At 43.2% G+C, this 16,366-nt stretch overlaps 1 protein-coding gene across 3 annotated transcripts in view; it reads left to right on the top strand.

Annotated features, from left to right (window-relative positions):
- Positions 1-16,366, top strand: part of TPR (translocated promoter region, nuclear basket protein) — a 38,311-nt gene that overhangs the window by 20,265 nt on the left and 1,680 nt on the right. Inside the window, exons 28-49 of one of the 3 annotated variants that reach the window (XM_071565810.1) lie at positions 228-365; positions 991-1,122; positions 1,299-1,429; positions 1,788-1,998; positions 2,150-2,296; positions 2,684-2,882; positions 3,429-3,634; positions 4,148-4,209; positions 5,055-5,263; positions 6,431-6,703; positions 7,409-7,557; positions 8,418-8,501; positions 8,816-9,016; positions 9,361-9,492; positions 10,010-10,100; positions 10,537-10,724; positions 11,577-11,645; positions 12,732-12,823; positions 13,447-13,553; positions 14,203-14,298; positions 14,454-14,610; positions 15,899-16,017. In XM_071565810.1, the coding sequence (XP_071421911.1) occupies positions 228-365; positions 991-1,122; positions 1,299-1,429; positions 1,788-1,998; positions 2,150-2,296; positions 2,684-2,882; positions 3,429-3,634; positions 4,148-4,209; positions 5,055-5,263; positions 6,431-6,703; positions 7,409-7,557; positions 8,418-8,501; positions 8,816-9,016; positions 9,361-9,492; positions 10,010-10,100; positions 10,537-10,724; positions 11,577-11,645; positions 12,732-12,823; positions 13,447-13,553; positions 14,203-14,298; positions 14,454-14,610; positions 15,899-16,017 (3,193 nt within the window). Of the gene's footprint in view, positions 1-227; positions 366-990; positions 1,123-1,298; positions 1,430-1,787; positions 1,999-2,149; positions 2,297-2,683; positions 2,883-3,428; positions 3,635-4,147; positions 4,210-5,054; positions 5,264-6,430; positions 6,704-7,408; positions 7,558-8,417; positions 8,502-8,815; positions 9,017-9,360; positions 9,493-10,009; positions 10,101-10,536; positions 10,725-11,576; positions 11,646-12,713; positions 12,824-13,446; positions 13,554-14,202; positions 14,299-14,453; positions 14,611-15,898; positions 16,018-16,366 lie in introns of all 3 variants that reach the window. The other 2 variants (XM_071565809.1, XM_071565808.1) reach the window with 2 other exon arrangements.

Below are 16,366 nucleotides of genomic sequence, written 5' to 3'. Positions count from 1 at the left end.
AGGAATTCAGGGCTTGCTTGTGGCCAAGTGGAATATCTTGTCCTCATAAACAGGGAAAACAAAGATTAATTCACCTCCCATTTGTTAAGCCATATTTACTTGTTTTGAATGTCTATGTGAGATAACAGAAGCCACCACAGCTTTCCAAGATGGTGCTTTGCCAGAGCCAGGGGCAATGAATGTGCATGTGCCAGCAAAACATATGACCAAGTTCAATCTTCCCAAAGGTAACAGCAAAAACCATTGCCCAGCATGAAGAGTTAATGAAGAAAACCGAGACCATGAACATACTGATAGAAACCAACAAGATGCTAAGAGAAGAGAAGGAGAGGCTGGAACAAGAACTGCAACAAATTCAAGCAAAGGTTAGTACTGACCTTCATGTAGACTTTTTGGATATATTCAGTTAATTGTCTGGATGTACCCCTGCAATTACAATAAATACAGTATTTAGATTATGATTATTCCTTTGAGTCATACACTAATGGGGAAACTTTCCATTTGGCATTTTAAAAGACATTAGTCCACCTAGAACATTGGAAAGTGTAAAGTTCAGTTCCATTTAGATGCAACTGAAAATCAGCATTTTTCCTTGGCTAGAGGTATACCAGGAACAAGGATATCATGAGCAACTAAATGAAAATTGGCACAAGAATACATTAAAAACAGACCACAGCTTTATTAAGAGTTTAAAAAGGAGATACTACTTGAATGGAATTCAGTGTAGTGTTAGTGCTGCTTGGCTTCTGACGTGGGATTAATGATCTGTTTCTGAACCAAAGTACAGGAAATGAGAAGCCAAAGCTATGAAGTCGTGCCAATATTTTTTTTCTCTGCAGGATCATCCCCTGCTCTTGTCCTCATCCTCTCTTCCCCCAGCTGCCCACTGGAAGGCAGAAAGTTAGGAAGGAAGCTATATCATGACTTCTGCTTGAGGGATTCCTTCAGTCTCATAAGATCCAGAGTTCAGTCAGACTTGTGCTCTTCCAGGTACGGAAACTTGAGGCAGATATCCTACCCCTGCAAGAGTCCAATGCTGAGCTGAGTGAGAAGAGTGGAATGTTACAGGCAGAGAAGAAGCTGCTGGAGGAGGATGTTAAACGCTGGAAAGCCCGGACTCAGGTAGGGGAATGCATCTTTCCACTGATGTGGGGAAAAAGCCTCAGCAATCAATGCAGCTTCAAAATTAGCTTTTCCATATCAACATGCAAGAGCAGTAGTTTTAATTTGAAGAGATATTCTGTCTATAACTGTATAATCATCTTAAGAAAATGCAAACTGTTTTGTCACCCTTCCAGCACCTGTTGAGTCAGCAGAAGGACACAGATCTCGAAGAGTATCGAAAGCTGCTCTCAGAGAAGGAGGCAAATGCCAAGCGTGTCCAACAAATGAGTGAAGAAGCAGGCAGGCTTAAAGCAGAAGTAGCCAGGTGTGGTATTAGTCAATTAGTAAAAGGTTTTGTGCAAAGCAAAGTATTTTAATTAAAGCTGTATCTGGAAGTGTAATTTCTTAACTGTGCCCAAGTAACTGTGAAACCTTTGGTATTCTTACTGTAGCTTGATAATGAGCAGGTAAAATGAAGTGAGAGTTATTTTGGAAGCTCTCTTATAGCTGCATTTATTCTAAACTAATGTATTGTAGAATAATTTCTGTTCTGTTGCAGAGTCCTAGAAAACATCATTCACTACAGATACTGCCTACAGATGTTGCATAAATGAGTGATACTGAAATGTAGATATGATTTCAAGCTTCTCATTTGCATTTTTGTGTGACTTCCTGTTCTTCAGAACTAATGCATCCTTGACTACAAGCCAGAATCTCGTTCAGAGCCTAAAGGATGAAGTAACTAAAATAAGAACAGAAAAGGATACTTTGCAGAAAGAACTGGATGCTAAAGTGGCTGACATACAAGAAAAAGTGAAAACTATAACACAGGTCAAGAAAATTGGCCGCAGGTACAAGACTCAGTATGAGGAGCTGAAAGCACAGCATGATAAGGTAGGTAGAACTGAACTTCAGCTTCCTTTGGAGTTCCTGGGTTTGCCCACAACTTTTAAACTGATCCCTTGGCACACAAAAACATGTTGTGAAAGTGAGTACATTCTGATCAGATGGTCCCCTTCAGCCTGGTGCCCTTGATACCTTTCAGATGGTCGCCGAAGCATCAACTCAGTCTCTGGCAGAACAACAAGATGACCAAGTTTCTGCCCAGGAAGTACAAGAGCTGAAAGACACTCTCAGTCAAGCTGAAGTGAAGACAAAGAATTTGGAGACTCAGGTTGAAAGCTTACAAAAGGTAAGAGCAGTGAGTGATTTCAGAGTACTGTGCCCTACAATCAGTCAAGAATGTGTAAAGAAGGTGAGGGGAGTTTTCTGTGTTTGCACAGAGATATGTGAAGATACTGTGCCTCTACCTTGTTGGGAAAGAGGTACCTTTTAAACCTGGTTTAAATCCTGTGTCTAGTGTGTCTCACATTGTTCCTTGGAATAAATAGGTCAGAAGGAGAATGCTTTTCTCTCAGCCATTGCATCTAGAGAGAACTGGAGTCCCCTATTATTCATTAGAAGCCTTTTAACCGTAATCCAGTGGCCAGCTAGTACTGGATCCTTGGAGCTTGTTGAGCTTTATATTTGCCAGAGTAGTTGGTTGTGGCCAACAGTTGCACCCTCTCTCTCTCTCTAGACTGTAGCAGAAAAGGAGACTGAAGTTAGAAATCTTCAGGAGCAGATAATGCAGCTACAATCAGAACTGGCCCGTTTTCATCAAGATCTACAAGAGAAGACTACACAGGAAGAGCAACTCAGGCAACAAATCACTGAGAAGGAAGAGAAAACTAGGAAGACCTTGCTTGCAGCCAAGCAGAAAATTGCACAGTTAGCTGGTATTGTAATTTTTTTTCCTGTCTTTAGGGATTTTAGATTATTCCTGTGGAAAACCCTTTAGACAAGATGCTGTGGCCTACTTCATATTTTACTGAAAACTGTTTTCTAGATCAGATGTTAACAGGAATTGTCCTGAAGATTAAAACTTAATTCAGGAGATGATAAAAGCATGTAACTAGCTGTACACTGGAGGTGGAAAAAGGTTTGCATACTTTTGGCCAACCAACATTTTCCAGCCTTCTGTTGATTAGAGCAGATTGACCCTATTTAACAACTCAGGTAGTTCTCCCCTTCTCTAAATGTACAGTTGCAAAACACATTGCTGAGAGGAATGATGGTGTAAGAACTTGCTGAAAACACCTTGTTCTTTTGTAACTACTGTGACTACTGGCTGTGAAAGTTCTAATTGGCTCTCAGAGCTCCTTGGATAACTCATCATTAAGATTTCAAAATACTTCCATGGCCCAGCAGAACACTCAGCTAATCAGCAGGCAGACTTGGGCAGCTTTACAGTGGCAACAGTGAATGCTTTCCTCCTCACCCAGGCACGAAAGAACAGCTGACAAAGGAAAATGAGGAGTGGAAGCAGAAGAGCAGCTCGTTGGAAGAGCAGAAGACGGAGCTGGAGGTGCGGATGAGTGCCCTGAAATCGCAGTACGAGGGGCGGATCTGCCGCCTGGAGAGGGAGCTCAGGGAGCAGCAGGAGCGGCACCACGAGCAGCGAGATGAGCCCCCGGAGTCCACAAACAAGGTACCACATCCTGGGGGCAGCCACAGCACCACTGGCCACCTGGGCTTGGTCAGCAAACAGGGCACTGGTCAGGTTCTGCTGTTTCCCTGGTTTTAGTGAGGGTTCAGAACTCCATTTAAAACTTATTTCCTGCCATAATCACAATCCCAGTGCTAACAAGCAGGTAGCCTGTCATTCGCTGTGACTCTACCAAGGAGCTGTTTGCACTCTGCTCTCTGTATTATACGTTCAGTATAGTGGGTTCTGGCTGCCCTTCCCTTAAAGCCTCAGAAAATACCTAAGAAATTACTGGGTCAGTTTAAAGACTTGCTATGGCTGGTATGGTTTGGTTTTTGGAGAACTTGTTTTTGAAGAGTGATTTGCAGTAGTCGAGGAGTGTGACCAGGTAAAGGTCTAACAAGCATTTCTCTAACAGACTTACTAGCAAAGATATCTCTCTGCTCAAGTGCTTTCCAACCTGCTTGCTCTGGTTCATGTGTACACAATGTGCTACTTCTGTTTCTTACCTGTCAGGTCCCAGAACAGCAGAGGCAAATCTCACTCAAGTCCACTCCGGCTTCAGGTGAAAGAGGAATGTGAGTTCGAGGGCGTGGGGCTTTGCACAGTTTCCATGGTTGATACCTCTTGGTTTTGTCTTTGAGCAGTTGCTCTTCTTTTTAATATGAACCACTTGGTCTCTCATGATTTCTCCTGTTTTCTCAGCTACATCTAATCATGAAAGCTTTTAAGCTGTTAAACTGAATATTAACTTGGTAACATGGTGTCTGGGAAGCAGGAAAGATTTTTTTAAAGTGTTTTCAGACATTCCTGAAGTTATGTATCTTTGATTGTTACTTGTAACCTTTTTGGGGTTTGGGAGGATCTTCTTGTGCAAAAGTGCAAACATGAGAAGTGGACTGAACAGGTAACTCCAGCAACAGCTAAAATAGTCAAATGACTGAGCTCTAAACCAGGAAATACTGCTATATTACTAAGTTTGGATAACAAAGTCCCTCTCAGTTTTTATGGCAGCAAGGCTTTCAAAAATGCCTCCTCCTATTTGGCTGATCCTTGTTGGCCTCTACTGATTGAGTCAGTTTTGAACTAAGATGTGTTGCTCACTGTAATAAAGTCTTAGCACAGCTAATAGTATGACCTACATCCTCCTTTGGATCTGCTTTCAGATTTCTAGTTGATTACCTTTGAAGAAATCTGTCAATCCTCTAAGCTGCTCACAATGCTACTTATGGCTTATGGCAGTGTGTGTGTCTTTTTTCAACTATAAAAAAGTTTGGAAGACTATTCCTTAGTCTATAGTCAGGCTTTTAAATTTTAAACCTTAAAACATTAGTGTCTCTGGCTATGAGAATATATTTACATTTGGTGTTTTTAAAATCTGCTTTCTGCAGCATCGTGGTGAGACCAATCTCCTGTTTTTCAGTGCTAGCACTTCAGATCCCCCAACAGCAAACATTAAACCAACTCCTGTCGTGTCAACTCCCAGCAAAGTGACTGCTGCTGCCATAGCTGGGAATAAGTCTACTCCAAGAGCCAGTATCCGTCCCATGGTCACTCCTGCTACAGTCACCAACCCCACCACTACCCCTACTGCCACAGTGATGCCCACAACACAGGTGGAGACTCAGGAAGGTGAGCTTTTTGGCACAGTGTAAGGATCTGCAGTACTCACAAATGCTACCTTTGCCTGCAAATCTTGGTAGTTACTAGTTTGAAAGTGCCTCAGATAATGTCATTGTCCCACAGCTCTCTGAGTATTGCACTTTTAATGTCCACTTCTGTTGCAACAGAGCTCATGATTCCTCAGCTGAAGATGTGTCTAAGTGTTTTAGTTTAGCTGCCCAATTGCCTGTCACAGTCCCCCCCACCAAGGGAAAGGGAGGGAGGGAAAAAAAACCTAGAACTAACACTTAGAATGGCAAGGTTTTATATTTACACAGCAGAGAGGGAAAATAGAATACAATATATACACATATATATAAATGTGAAAAGAAATAATAGCAACTCTGCTGAGTCACTCAACCAAATAACACAGATTCCGACTACCCAAACCCACAAAAATCCCTCAAAAGATTCTTCTTGAGAAAACTCCCAGCAAGAGAGGAGAAAAACACCAATAAGAAGATGCTACTTCCGTAGATGCAATAGCCATGGGGGTGGCGATGAGACCCAAGCATAGGTGGTGGCAGAACATTGTCCCGGGGCTGAGCAAAGAGCAAAAAGAGACAGAAACTCCACCTCCTGTAGGGGTGACAGGAGGTTTGTGAGGTAATTGATGAGGTGACTGATATGGAGCAGTTCAGAGTGTATCCTTGAAGGAAAGCAGTTTGGAGTGCACCCTTAAGGAGGAGAGAGCCGCCTGCACAATGTGGGATACCTTGTAACCAGTAGAATGTTTCCATGTATGCTTAGTGAACTGACTGCCCAACAGTGTGATGGAATGCTGGATACAAGAGTAGATAAAAGGTGAAGCTGTAACTAAAAACTAAGCTAAGTTCTAAGTTCAAACCTTCTGATGCTGCAATGCCTGATCTTCTGACCCTCATTAACTCACCCCCCTTTTACCCCTACAACCTCCCTCACTTTTTATACTTGTTTTGATGTCAAATGATACGAAATCTCTTTGGTTGCTTAAGTCAGGTGACACTTGTGTCTTAATCTACTTAACATTATCAGGGCCTACTGAAACTACCACACTAAGCAATGCTAATTCATTGACAGAACATTGAATCTGCTGATTCCTGGCGCCCGTGCTGGGTGCTGTGCCACCAGCTGAGCGTGCCGCTCCTTGCCTTGCAGCGCTGCAGTCGGAGGGGCCCGTGGAGCACGTGCCGGTGTTCGGCAGCGCCAGCGGCTCGGTGCGATCCACCAGCCCCAACGTGCAGCCGTCGCTGTCGCAGCCCCTGCTGACGGTGCAGCAGCAGAGCCAGGCCACGGCCTTCGTGCAGCCCACGCAGCAGAGCCACGCGCAGCTGGAGCCCGCGGCGCAGGAGCCGGCGCCCGCCATCGCCGACGTGGTGCAGAGCTCGCAGGTGGAGAGGCCCTCCACCTCCACGGCGCTGTTCGGCACAGGTGCCTTTCTCAGTAGTTCCTTTGAAGTTGAACCCTTGGCAAACCAAGGTCTTGCTTCAGTTTGGGTCTTTTTCCCCACATTTTAAGAACTTCTGGGGTTTGGCTCCTTTGCTGAGCCGTCAGAAATGGTGCCTCTGAAATGCTGTTGGCACTGCATTCCTTAGAGCAGAGAATAAACCTTGTGTGTGTTACTCATTCAGAGCAGCTTTGGGGTTTAACACAATGAACCTTGCCTCTGTTTCCATGGTACTGTGGCAGTAAGGGTCATTTTAGGAGCCACATGTAAGCTCCTTAAGCTTGAGTGTAAAATGCAGAGAAGGACTCCAAAGCTACTCACTGTAATACACTGTTGCACGTCTATTTTTCCTACACAGTGCAAAGAGAACATTTATTCCCCAAAAGCTGTTTTTGTTTTCCAGATTATCCATTATATTTTAAACTGTATTTGTCCAAAGCAAAGATGTTGGAAGAAATACTTGAGCTGTACCCTGAAGTTTACATTTGGGGTCAGTTAGGTCCAAGAGTTTAAAACTTGTAACTAAAAAGGAACTGATATTTTCATGGCCTAGGAAACAGCACAATGTGATTCTGATTCTGTTATCATTCAGTGTAGAAATTGAGGTGATATTTCAGAGGAAAATACCAAACTTGATTTTCTGGTTTGTACTTTTGTTGATCAGAAAATAACTGAGAGGCTCTTTAAAGTTTCAGCTACCCCAAGTTCTTCACTGTCCAAACGTTCCCGAGAAGAGGAGGAGGAGAACACTGTGGAGAACTCAGACCAAATCTCTGAGGAAACAGTGGATGCACCTACTTCAAAGAAACTGAGAATCATGCAGAGGGTTGGACCTGAGGTTTGCAAGGACATAAAATGCTACTACTTAATCTGCTCCTTTGGAGGATTTTAATGGGAAAAGCAAATTTATTACTTCAGTTGATTCTTAATGTGACTTTATAACCTGTTGGGGAGGAAGCAATTATGTTTGGGTGTCTTTAACAGGCAGAGGTTAAACCAGTTTGAATGAATGATATAAATCTTAAACTGTAGGATAGAAGACAGAGGGCCATATCCTGGTACTGTGGAGGAAGAAGTTAAAACCTAGTCCAGTGTGGGCTGGAAGGTCTTTATCTACAGTTATTCTGGTGTGTACTTGAGGAGATGGAAAGCAAAAATTAGTTGCTGGAAAAGCTTACAGAAGATGCCTGTGAATACTGGAGTGAGGGAATTGGGATGTCCTGTAAAAAAGAGATGAACCTGAGACAGAATCTCAGAGCAGGCAACTCATGAACAGTGTTTGGGAAATCAAAGATGTTTTATTAACTCTGTGTGAGAGGGATGCTGCTTAACAGAAAAAAATCAAGACTGTGTCAGAACATTGTCACTTAATTAGCTGAGACGCTGGCGCTGGAGTGGGAAATCTTGAGGGTTCATTTTTGGTCCTAAAAAGATTAAGAGATGCTGAGATCCAATGGGGACTTGAGTGGGGAAATTGTATCTGCCTAGGACAGAGAAGTGGGGTGTTAGATAAAAGCAGAGCTGAGGAAGGGCAAGGGTGTTAGATAAAAGCAGAGCTGAGGAAGGGCAAGAATATCTTGCACATGATCTTTGAAAGATAATTTTTTTTAAAAGAAGTGAAAAAAGAATCTCAAACATGTTAAAGAACCTCTAGGGCTAATGATGTGTTTGTAACAAGAAAAATGTTTGTTCTTTCAGGAGGAAGTGACAGCAGAGGAGAGCACTGACGGAGAGGTGGAAGCTCAAGCGTACAATCAAGACTCACAAGACTCAATTGGAGAAGTAAGTATATCTGAAGAGAAAAGATCTTCAGCAGAAATAGCCATCTACCCCCAAAAGTCAGTATTTTTAGAAGTGAAATCTCAGCTTAGATCCTGCAGGTTTCCCATGAAAATCACTTCCAACCTTCAGAAGTTTAGACTTGTACTGCTCAGTTGCTGAGAGACACATTGTCTTTTGTCCTGTCTTCTCTTTGGTCAGTTTTCAGGAAACAGCAGTAATTCATGTTTCTCTTCTAAGCATCAGAGTCTGGTGCTCTTGTTGCAAATGATGCATTTGGTTCGGTTTGTTCTGGTAACTTCTTGGATGTTTGGCAGGGTGTTACCCAGGGAGAGTACGGTGCCATGGAGGACAGTGAAGAAACTTCCCAGTCCATCCCAATAGATCTTGGATCTCTTCAGTCAGATCAGCAAAATACTTCTTCATCTCAGGATGGTCAGTCCAAGAGAGATGATGTCATTGTGATTGACAGTGATGATGAAGATGACGATGATGAAGAAAACGAAGGCGAGCAGGAAGTACGTGTATCGTGGGATTACATTCTGAATCACTTTGTGATTTTGTCTTTGATCAGATACAAAGCTCACCAGGCAGGACTAACTTAATCAAAATATTTTTTGACTGTATCAATAGTCTGTATTTATGTGGAGCGAACCTGTAGTGTTTTAAAACACCTGTTAATTCACCTTCATTTTTTTTGCCTGCCTTTATCTTGACCCTCAGGTTTTCCATCTTCTTCCCTACCCTTGTCCTTGTTGAAGAGGGAGTGAGGGAGTGGCTGAGTGGGTGTTGTTCTGCACCACATTCAACTTATTCCACTGCCTTTCCTACACTTCCATAAGGCTCTTTCACTGTCTTACAGGACTATGACGATGAGGAAGACGAAGACGAGGATGATGATGAAGACACAGGGATGGGAGATGAAGGTGATGACAGTAATGAAGGAACTGGTAGTGCTGATGGTAATGATGGATATGAAGCAGATGATGCTGAGGTGAGATTTGCACCTTTTTTTGTAGCCTGTTAAATTTCTGGCAATAAATCAGTGCTGTAATGGATCTGCACAGATGTGAATGCTTGGAAGAGAAAATCCTGGTGTGAATTCATCCCCAAAAGCTGAGGCTGCTACTGGGTGATAGTAATTTCTTATAACTCCCACAAGAAAAATCAGTTTTGAAGAAGACTGAATGAAAATACGAAATACAGGAGTCAGCAGCCCAATAGTGTAGTTGCAAAACTGGTAAGGCTTTTCAAAAGCTGGATATTTCACTGTTATTATTAAATGATGATGGATCCATTGTTCATGTTTGTGCATTTATACACTCACGAAACTTCTGAAATCTGGTACAGTTGTATACATTTATCTTGGTAGATCTACAGAAATATTTTTATGTTGTCATATATTTGACTTTGTTTACTTTCTGAATACTTTTGTACTGCTCTTATAAATTCTCTTTGAAATCTGTAATTTGTTAATTGCTAAGTCATACTATGCTTGTGTGGGGTTTTAGGGTGCTGATGGTACAGATCCTGGAACAGAGACTGAGGAGAGCATGGGAGGAGCTGAAAGCAACCAGAGGGCAGCAGATTCCCAAAACAGTGGTATGGTTATTCTGTGTTTCTTCACAATCTGTGCTTTTAAGGGGAGGGAAATATAGAAGCTATTTTGCATGTGTTAAAATACACACTTAAGAGGAAGAATGAAAGGTGAAATGCTAAATGTAGATTCTCTTGAGATGTTCTTTCTGGGTTTATTCTAATTGCTTTGGAAACCCTGTGAGCTCTGGTTGCTGTGGAGACTTAATGGGTCAGTAGATTAGTCTCTGTCTCAACCAGTGCCTGCCTAATGAATAGTTTGTTTTAGTGCTGGTTTTGCAACTGGCCTGAGTCCTCTTTCCAGTGATTTTAGATAACATTGCTGAGCTGCTCTTGCTGCTGCAAAGGAAAAACTGTGTGTAGCAGAATTTGAAGATTTGCCTCGATGTTTCCACTGAGTTTGGAGGGCCCAGGTTTAACCCCTCAGTGCTTGATGTTTCAGGAGAAGGGAGCACAAGTGCTGCAGAGTCCACCTTCCCTCACGAGAGCCCGAGGGAGCAGCAGCAGCCGTCCTCTGCCTCCGAGCGACAGGCACCGCGCCCGCCGCAGTCACCGCGCCGGCCGCCGCACCCGCTGCCGCCGCGCCTGACCATCCACGCCCCGCCCCAGGAGCTGGGGCCGCCCGTGCAGGTACCACCCAGGCCAGCGCTGCACAGCGCTTGGAAAGGAGGCACTGGATTATTTCCAGTAAATAAAACCTACGGGCAAAACGGTTGGCATGCCTTTAGCCATCCTAAAAATGTTAGCTGAGCAAACTGACTTGATGTGTGTCATCCTGCAGGTTGGGGCTGGACAGGGGACATCAAAAGCAGGATGGATTTGTGTCTTGGAATTATTATACCACTGACTGCTGGCATTTCAACTAAAAAAAATAATGTTGGTTTTGAGCAGGTCGTAACTCAGATTGGAAAGGATGTTATTTAGTCTCTGCCCCAGCCAGTGCAGATGGGGCAAAGGAGAGGATGTTGCCATTCATCTTCCAAGTTAAACCTTTCACAATCAATGCCTGACCCGTGATTATACTTTTGACAAAGACCTATAGGTTTTGTAAATTAAAACATCACAACAGAAATTCTGCAAAAATATCGTAATTGAAATGATCCTTTACCATTAACTTGTGCTGAGCCTTCGGGTCAGAATATTTCAGTGTGCAAGTCTTCTGTCCTCAGTAGAAAGTGGAGTAGAACACAACTTTCACTTACCCAGAATTTACACATAATCACCCAGAGGGTGGTTAGCACTGAACAGGCTCCACAGGAGAGCTCCAGGACAATGCTCTGAGGGACAGGGTGGGATTGTTGGGCTGTCTGTGCAGGGCTGGGAGCTGGACCAGTGCTCCTGTGAGTCCCTTCCAGCTCAGGATATTCTGTGATCCTGTGGTAATTGTTCCAATTGTTTAGCTGCCATCCTTGGCTCTACTTGAACACTTTTATGTCAGAAGAATTCCAGGACAGCATTCACACCTTTTTCTTTCTGGTGCAGAGAATCCAGATGACTCGAAGACAGTCTGTGGGGCGAGGCCTTCAGCTGACCCCTGGCATAGGGGGCATGGTGAGTGTATTAAAGTCTACTATTGAAAACCTGCTTTGAGGAAACATTCAGAACTCCTGAGGTTTATTTTGTTCCCTACATAAGTGTAGCTGCTGGCTTCAGGGTGGGATGGTTTCTGTAGTCTTGCAGAAAATACCTTAGTCCTGGTAATTTCCATAATAATTTCTGTATATCCTATATTAATTTCTAAATACTAGAACACTCTAAGAAGCCAAAGGCTTCAAAAGAGGCTGAATTGATTTTAGCTAAGGTGGTTTTAATTACTTGTTATTAGAGTCAGTCAAAGTGGATTTATTACTGGAAAAAATAACAATATGTTCTCAGCTTCATCCTAAAGGAACAAGGGTAATTTATGCTCTCTCATCAACTTTTGAACCCTTTATTAAGCTGTATTTGACAGATCCAATTGCAATTCAGTGAGGAAGAGATGACAGTGACTGACTAAAGTGTCTTCTGAGAGGAAGGGCATCATACCTGTCCCTCAGTTTCTGCATGGAACTGGTCTCAGAACCAACTGCTCTTTGGACAGTAACCAAGCACTTGGGGAGGGACCTTGGGCAGAGAAAGATTCAAAAGATACAGGAGGCAGCTGCAAAGAATGGCTGATGGAGGGTGGGGGCAGAGGGAGCTGAGGTTGCTGGCCTTGTAGGCAGTGCAGGAGCAAAGGAAGGGAACAGATAGTTTATTCACACAGGGGAAGATCCAGTGTGCCAAGTACCTCACAGGAGTCTGTGTTTATACAGATAATTTCTGTCTGTTTATGAATGAGTCACCCTAAGGTTCCTCTGCAGTCAACAATGTGGCACTTCGGTGGTAGGATGATCTCTTGGAATAGGTGTCTAAAAATCCTTGGAAAGATGGGTGCCCACAAGAGTGTGGGGTTTATTTAGGTCTGGTTTGGGTGTTTTTTGTAAGGATTATCTGTAAGTAGCTCAGATTTAGATGTCTGAAATGAGACAAGAATTTTGTTAGAGCTAAATCTGCCATTGTTTGGCTGGACTATGTGGAAAAATCAACCTTTAACTCAGCAGGTAGAAACTGGAAATACATTGTAGGCTCTCATATCAGTCTCTTTTTTTCCAGCAGCAGCACTTCTTTGATGATGAGGACAGAACAGTTCCAAGCACACCAACACTTGTGGTTCCACATCGTACTGATGGATTTGCAGAAGCAATTCAGTAAGTAGATGTGAAAAAAAAGGCTTTTCTTTATTCTGTTTCTTAGTGAAATGAAAATAAATTTAAATTAAATGAACTTGTGATTGGAGTAACATGCTAAAGTAGTATGATGGATGACTGCATCTACAAATAAGTAGTCATTGTTTGAATTGTGTGTCATATAACTGATCATCAAATTAGGAGTTGAATGATCTCCAGTGTATCATAACTTACTGATTTAAAAAGAGATTAAATAAACAAAAGAAAGTTCTGTCTAATTTCCATCCTTGTCTTCCCTCCTCCCCATTAATATGACCAGTAAAAGTAGGAAAAGTTACCTCCATTTTTGATTTTGGGATATTCTGGACACATTCAGCAATCCACGTAAAAAGGTGAGAATCCACAGGATGGATGTGTAAAGAGTATTCTTTTCAGGACTTTTCTACTGATTTGGAATGCATTCCAAAGAGTTTAAGAAGCCTATGGTTATTTATTTAGCAGCAGTTTAGCTGATTTTATGGTCAGGATGAACTCATTTTGTCTCATGTATAATTTGTTCTCTTGTTTTGGCCAGAAAGTTGTCCTCCCCCCCTGCCCTGACCATTGGGGAAGTTGCAGAATTCTTTAACTCTTTGTTTTGGTAGTTCCCCCCAGGTGGCTGGAGTTCCCAGGTTCAGATTTGGACCCCCTGAAGATATGCCACAAACTAGCTCCAGTCACTCTGATCTGGGCCAGCTTGCATCACAAGGAGGTAAATCAGCTCTGTGCTTCCTTTGCCAGGGAGCTTTGAATGAAAAGGAAATAATTCAGTCAAAAAAGCACAGTTCTACCTCAGGAAATTGTTGAAGTGTGGAAACCTGCAACTCTTAAATAACTGTCAGCAGAATAACAGAAAGTGAAAGGATGTTTCCTTCAAACTGCAAAATTTCTACTTGTTTTATGATTTTAAACTGAAATTAAATATTGAAGGACTGGGTTTTAACTTGGTTGTAGCTTTCCTGTAGTAAAAGAATAGGGGGAAACAGCAAATGCAAAGAAATCTTGGGATATATCCTTACCTACTATGAAGTGGCCAGGCAATGTGTCTCTGTTGTCCTGAATCTATCCCATTCTCCTGTTTCCTTTTGACATGGAACACACAAGGAAAAGCTTATGAAAAATAATGGCGTAAGAAAAGGATGAAAGTAAAAAAAAAAATAAAACAAAACCAACCAGTAATATTTTCATCAAGGTTTTACCCTTCAATAAATTCTAATCAGCTCTGCCAGTAAGTCAAAACAGCTTAAAATAAAAAAATCTCTGCATATTTAAGTACAAATTGCTGGATTTATGAAGTGTACAGGGAGAAGACAGCAGTTAATGTGGTTTTGATGGAGTGCCACTGACCCTTTGTGTTGCAGGTTTAGGAATGTATGAAACCCCTCTGTTCCTGGCTCACGAGGAGGAGTCAGGGGGTCGCAGCGTTCCCACAACCCCCTTACAGGTAGCAGCTCCAGGTGAGTGGCAGGAAGCTTGCACACCTTGACTGCCCAGAAAAGAGTGGAATGATTGTTGGTGCAGAAGCTCCCTCAGGAGGATCCCATGGCCCTGGCTGTGTCCCCGTGGGTGCTGTGCGGGGAGCGGGCGCTGACACGCGTGTGTTGCCCTGCAGTGACCGTGTTCACCGAGAGCGCCTCGGCCGACGCGTCCGAACACGCCTCCCAGTCCGTGCCCATGGTCACCACTTCCACTGGCAACCTGTCCACCACCACAGATCCTGGGGCAGGGGATGATGGGGATGAAGTTTTTGCAGAGGCAGAATCTGAAGGGTAAGCCACGACTTGTTTGGTTCACAGGGACTTGGCAGCATGTTTGGTTTAATGATTTGTTGTCACCCAAATGTGCCTGTGATTCCTTCTCAGTCTAACCTGGTCTGGTAGGTGTTATAGTTTGAGCTGGCGAAATGCCAACTGCCTGGTACCCAGTCAAAAAGTCCACTCCCAGAGCAGGAGAGTGAGGGAAAGCAGCAGAAACGAGGCTTTAGACACAGTGAGGTTTTTATGTTTATACAGAGAAGAGGAGAGCTTAACACAGAATATGAAATAGCACATAGTGACAGAAAACAACAACAGGCTCACCGAGGTCGCCCCAGCTAACAGGTGAAACTCCAAACCAACCAAACCCCCTCCCCAAAGGAAACCTCCCAGCAAGAGGGAAAGAGGAATTAACAGGAATGTGCTCACGTCCCCGGGTAAACAGACGTGGGACCGGCAGCAGGGCCTGATATCAGCAGTCAGGGAATGGGAACCGTCCTGGTCAGAAGCAGGGACCAAAGAGAGCAGAGACTCCTTCCCCCTTGCTTGTTATACTCCCTGACATGTCAGATGATATGAAATACCTCTTTGGCTGCTTAAGTCAGATGATACCTGTCCCCTCTAATCTGTGTCACAACCTTTGAGGCCTGCTAAAAACTGAGGCCTAAATGGGGACCTGTGCTGACTAAAGCCAAAACTACTACAGTAGGGGGGACAGCTCAAACAGCAGTTAGTAATTTCTCAAGCAGTACAGTCTGATCTTTTCATCAAAAACCAAAGGTTTTCTTCTGATTTGCTCCCGATTTAACAAAAATAAAATTAAAAAAATAATTCTCTATCTTTTAAGAACACAGAGGTATCTGCAGGAGTCAAAACTGATGGCAAAGGGCCAGTTGAAGGAGCAGGGTGTGCTGAATGAATGCTGAAGCATTCCTGTTTAATATAAAAAATAACTCCTCATCCAAAGCACAGATACATAATAAAGTCAGTTAAGACAGTGCATGTACAAAAGATGTAGCATGGGAGGGAATACAAATTCATAGGCAAATGATTTTGTCTTCCATTTTACTAATGGGATTTTTAATATTTCTAACAATGGCTATATTTTGTATTATGATCAAATACATTACAGATCTTAAAGGGGATAGTTTATCATTGTGTGCCATATTTTACTTTAGATTTTCATTGAATCTTTGTGTTCCAAGACTGCCATTTTTTCTGAGACAGCACTTTTTTTTTCCTGAGCCTTCCAAAACCACGTGAATACACTTCCCTGGTTTTCCTCCCCCCACTTCTCTTCCAGCATTACTTCAGAAGCAGGTCTAGAAATTGATAGCCAGCAAGAAGAAGAATCTGTTCAAGCATCTGACGAGTCAGATCTTCCTTCAACTAGTCAGGATCCTCCTTCAAGTTCATCTGCAGGTACAGGATGATTGCTGGAAATCATTCCACTTCCTTAAGTGTGGGAACCTCTTTGTTCAGCAGCATGGCTGGTAGCCAAGAGCAAGATAAAACTCATAGAATCACAGACTCATGGAATGGCTTTGGTTGGAAGGGACCTTAAAAGCTCATCCAGTGCCACCCCCTGCCATGGGCAGGGACACCTCCCACCAGCCCAGGTTGCTCCAAGCCCTGTCCAACCTGGCCTTGGACACTCCCAGGGATGGGGCAGCCACAGCTTCTCTGACCACCCTGTGCCAGGGCCTGCCCACCCTTCCAGAGAACAATTCCTTCCCCATATCCCATCTAACCCTGCCCTCTGGCAATGGGA

Source organism: Pithys albifrons, chromosome 10, assembly GCF_047495875.1.
Source record: "Pithys albifrons albifrons isolate INPA30051 chromosome 10, PitAlb_v1, whole genome shotgun sequence".
NCBI lineage: Eukaryota > Metazoa > Chordata > Aves > Passeriformes > Thamnophilidae > Pithys > Pithys albifrons.
The sequence above is the reverse complement of the archived record's forward strand: the minus strand, read 5'-3'. Positions and strand labels throughout refer to the sequence as shown.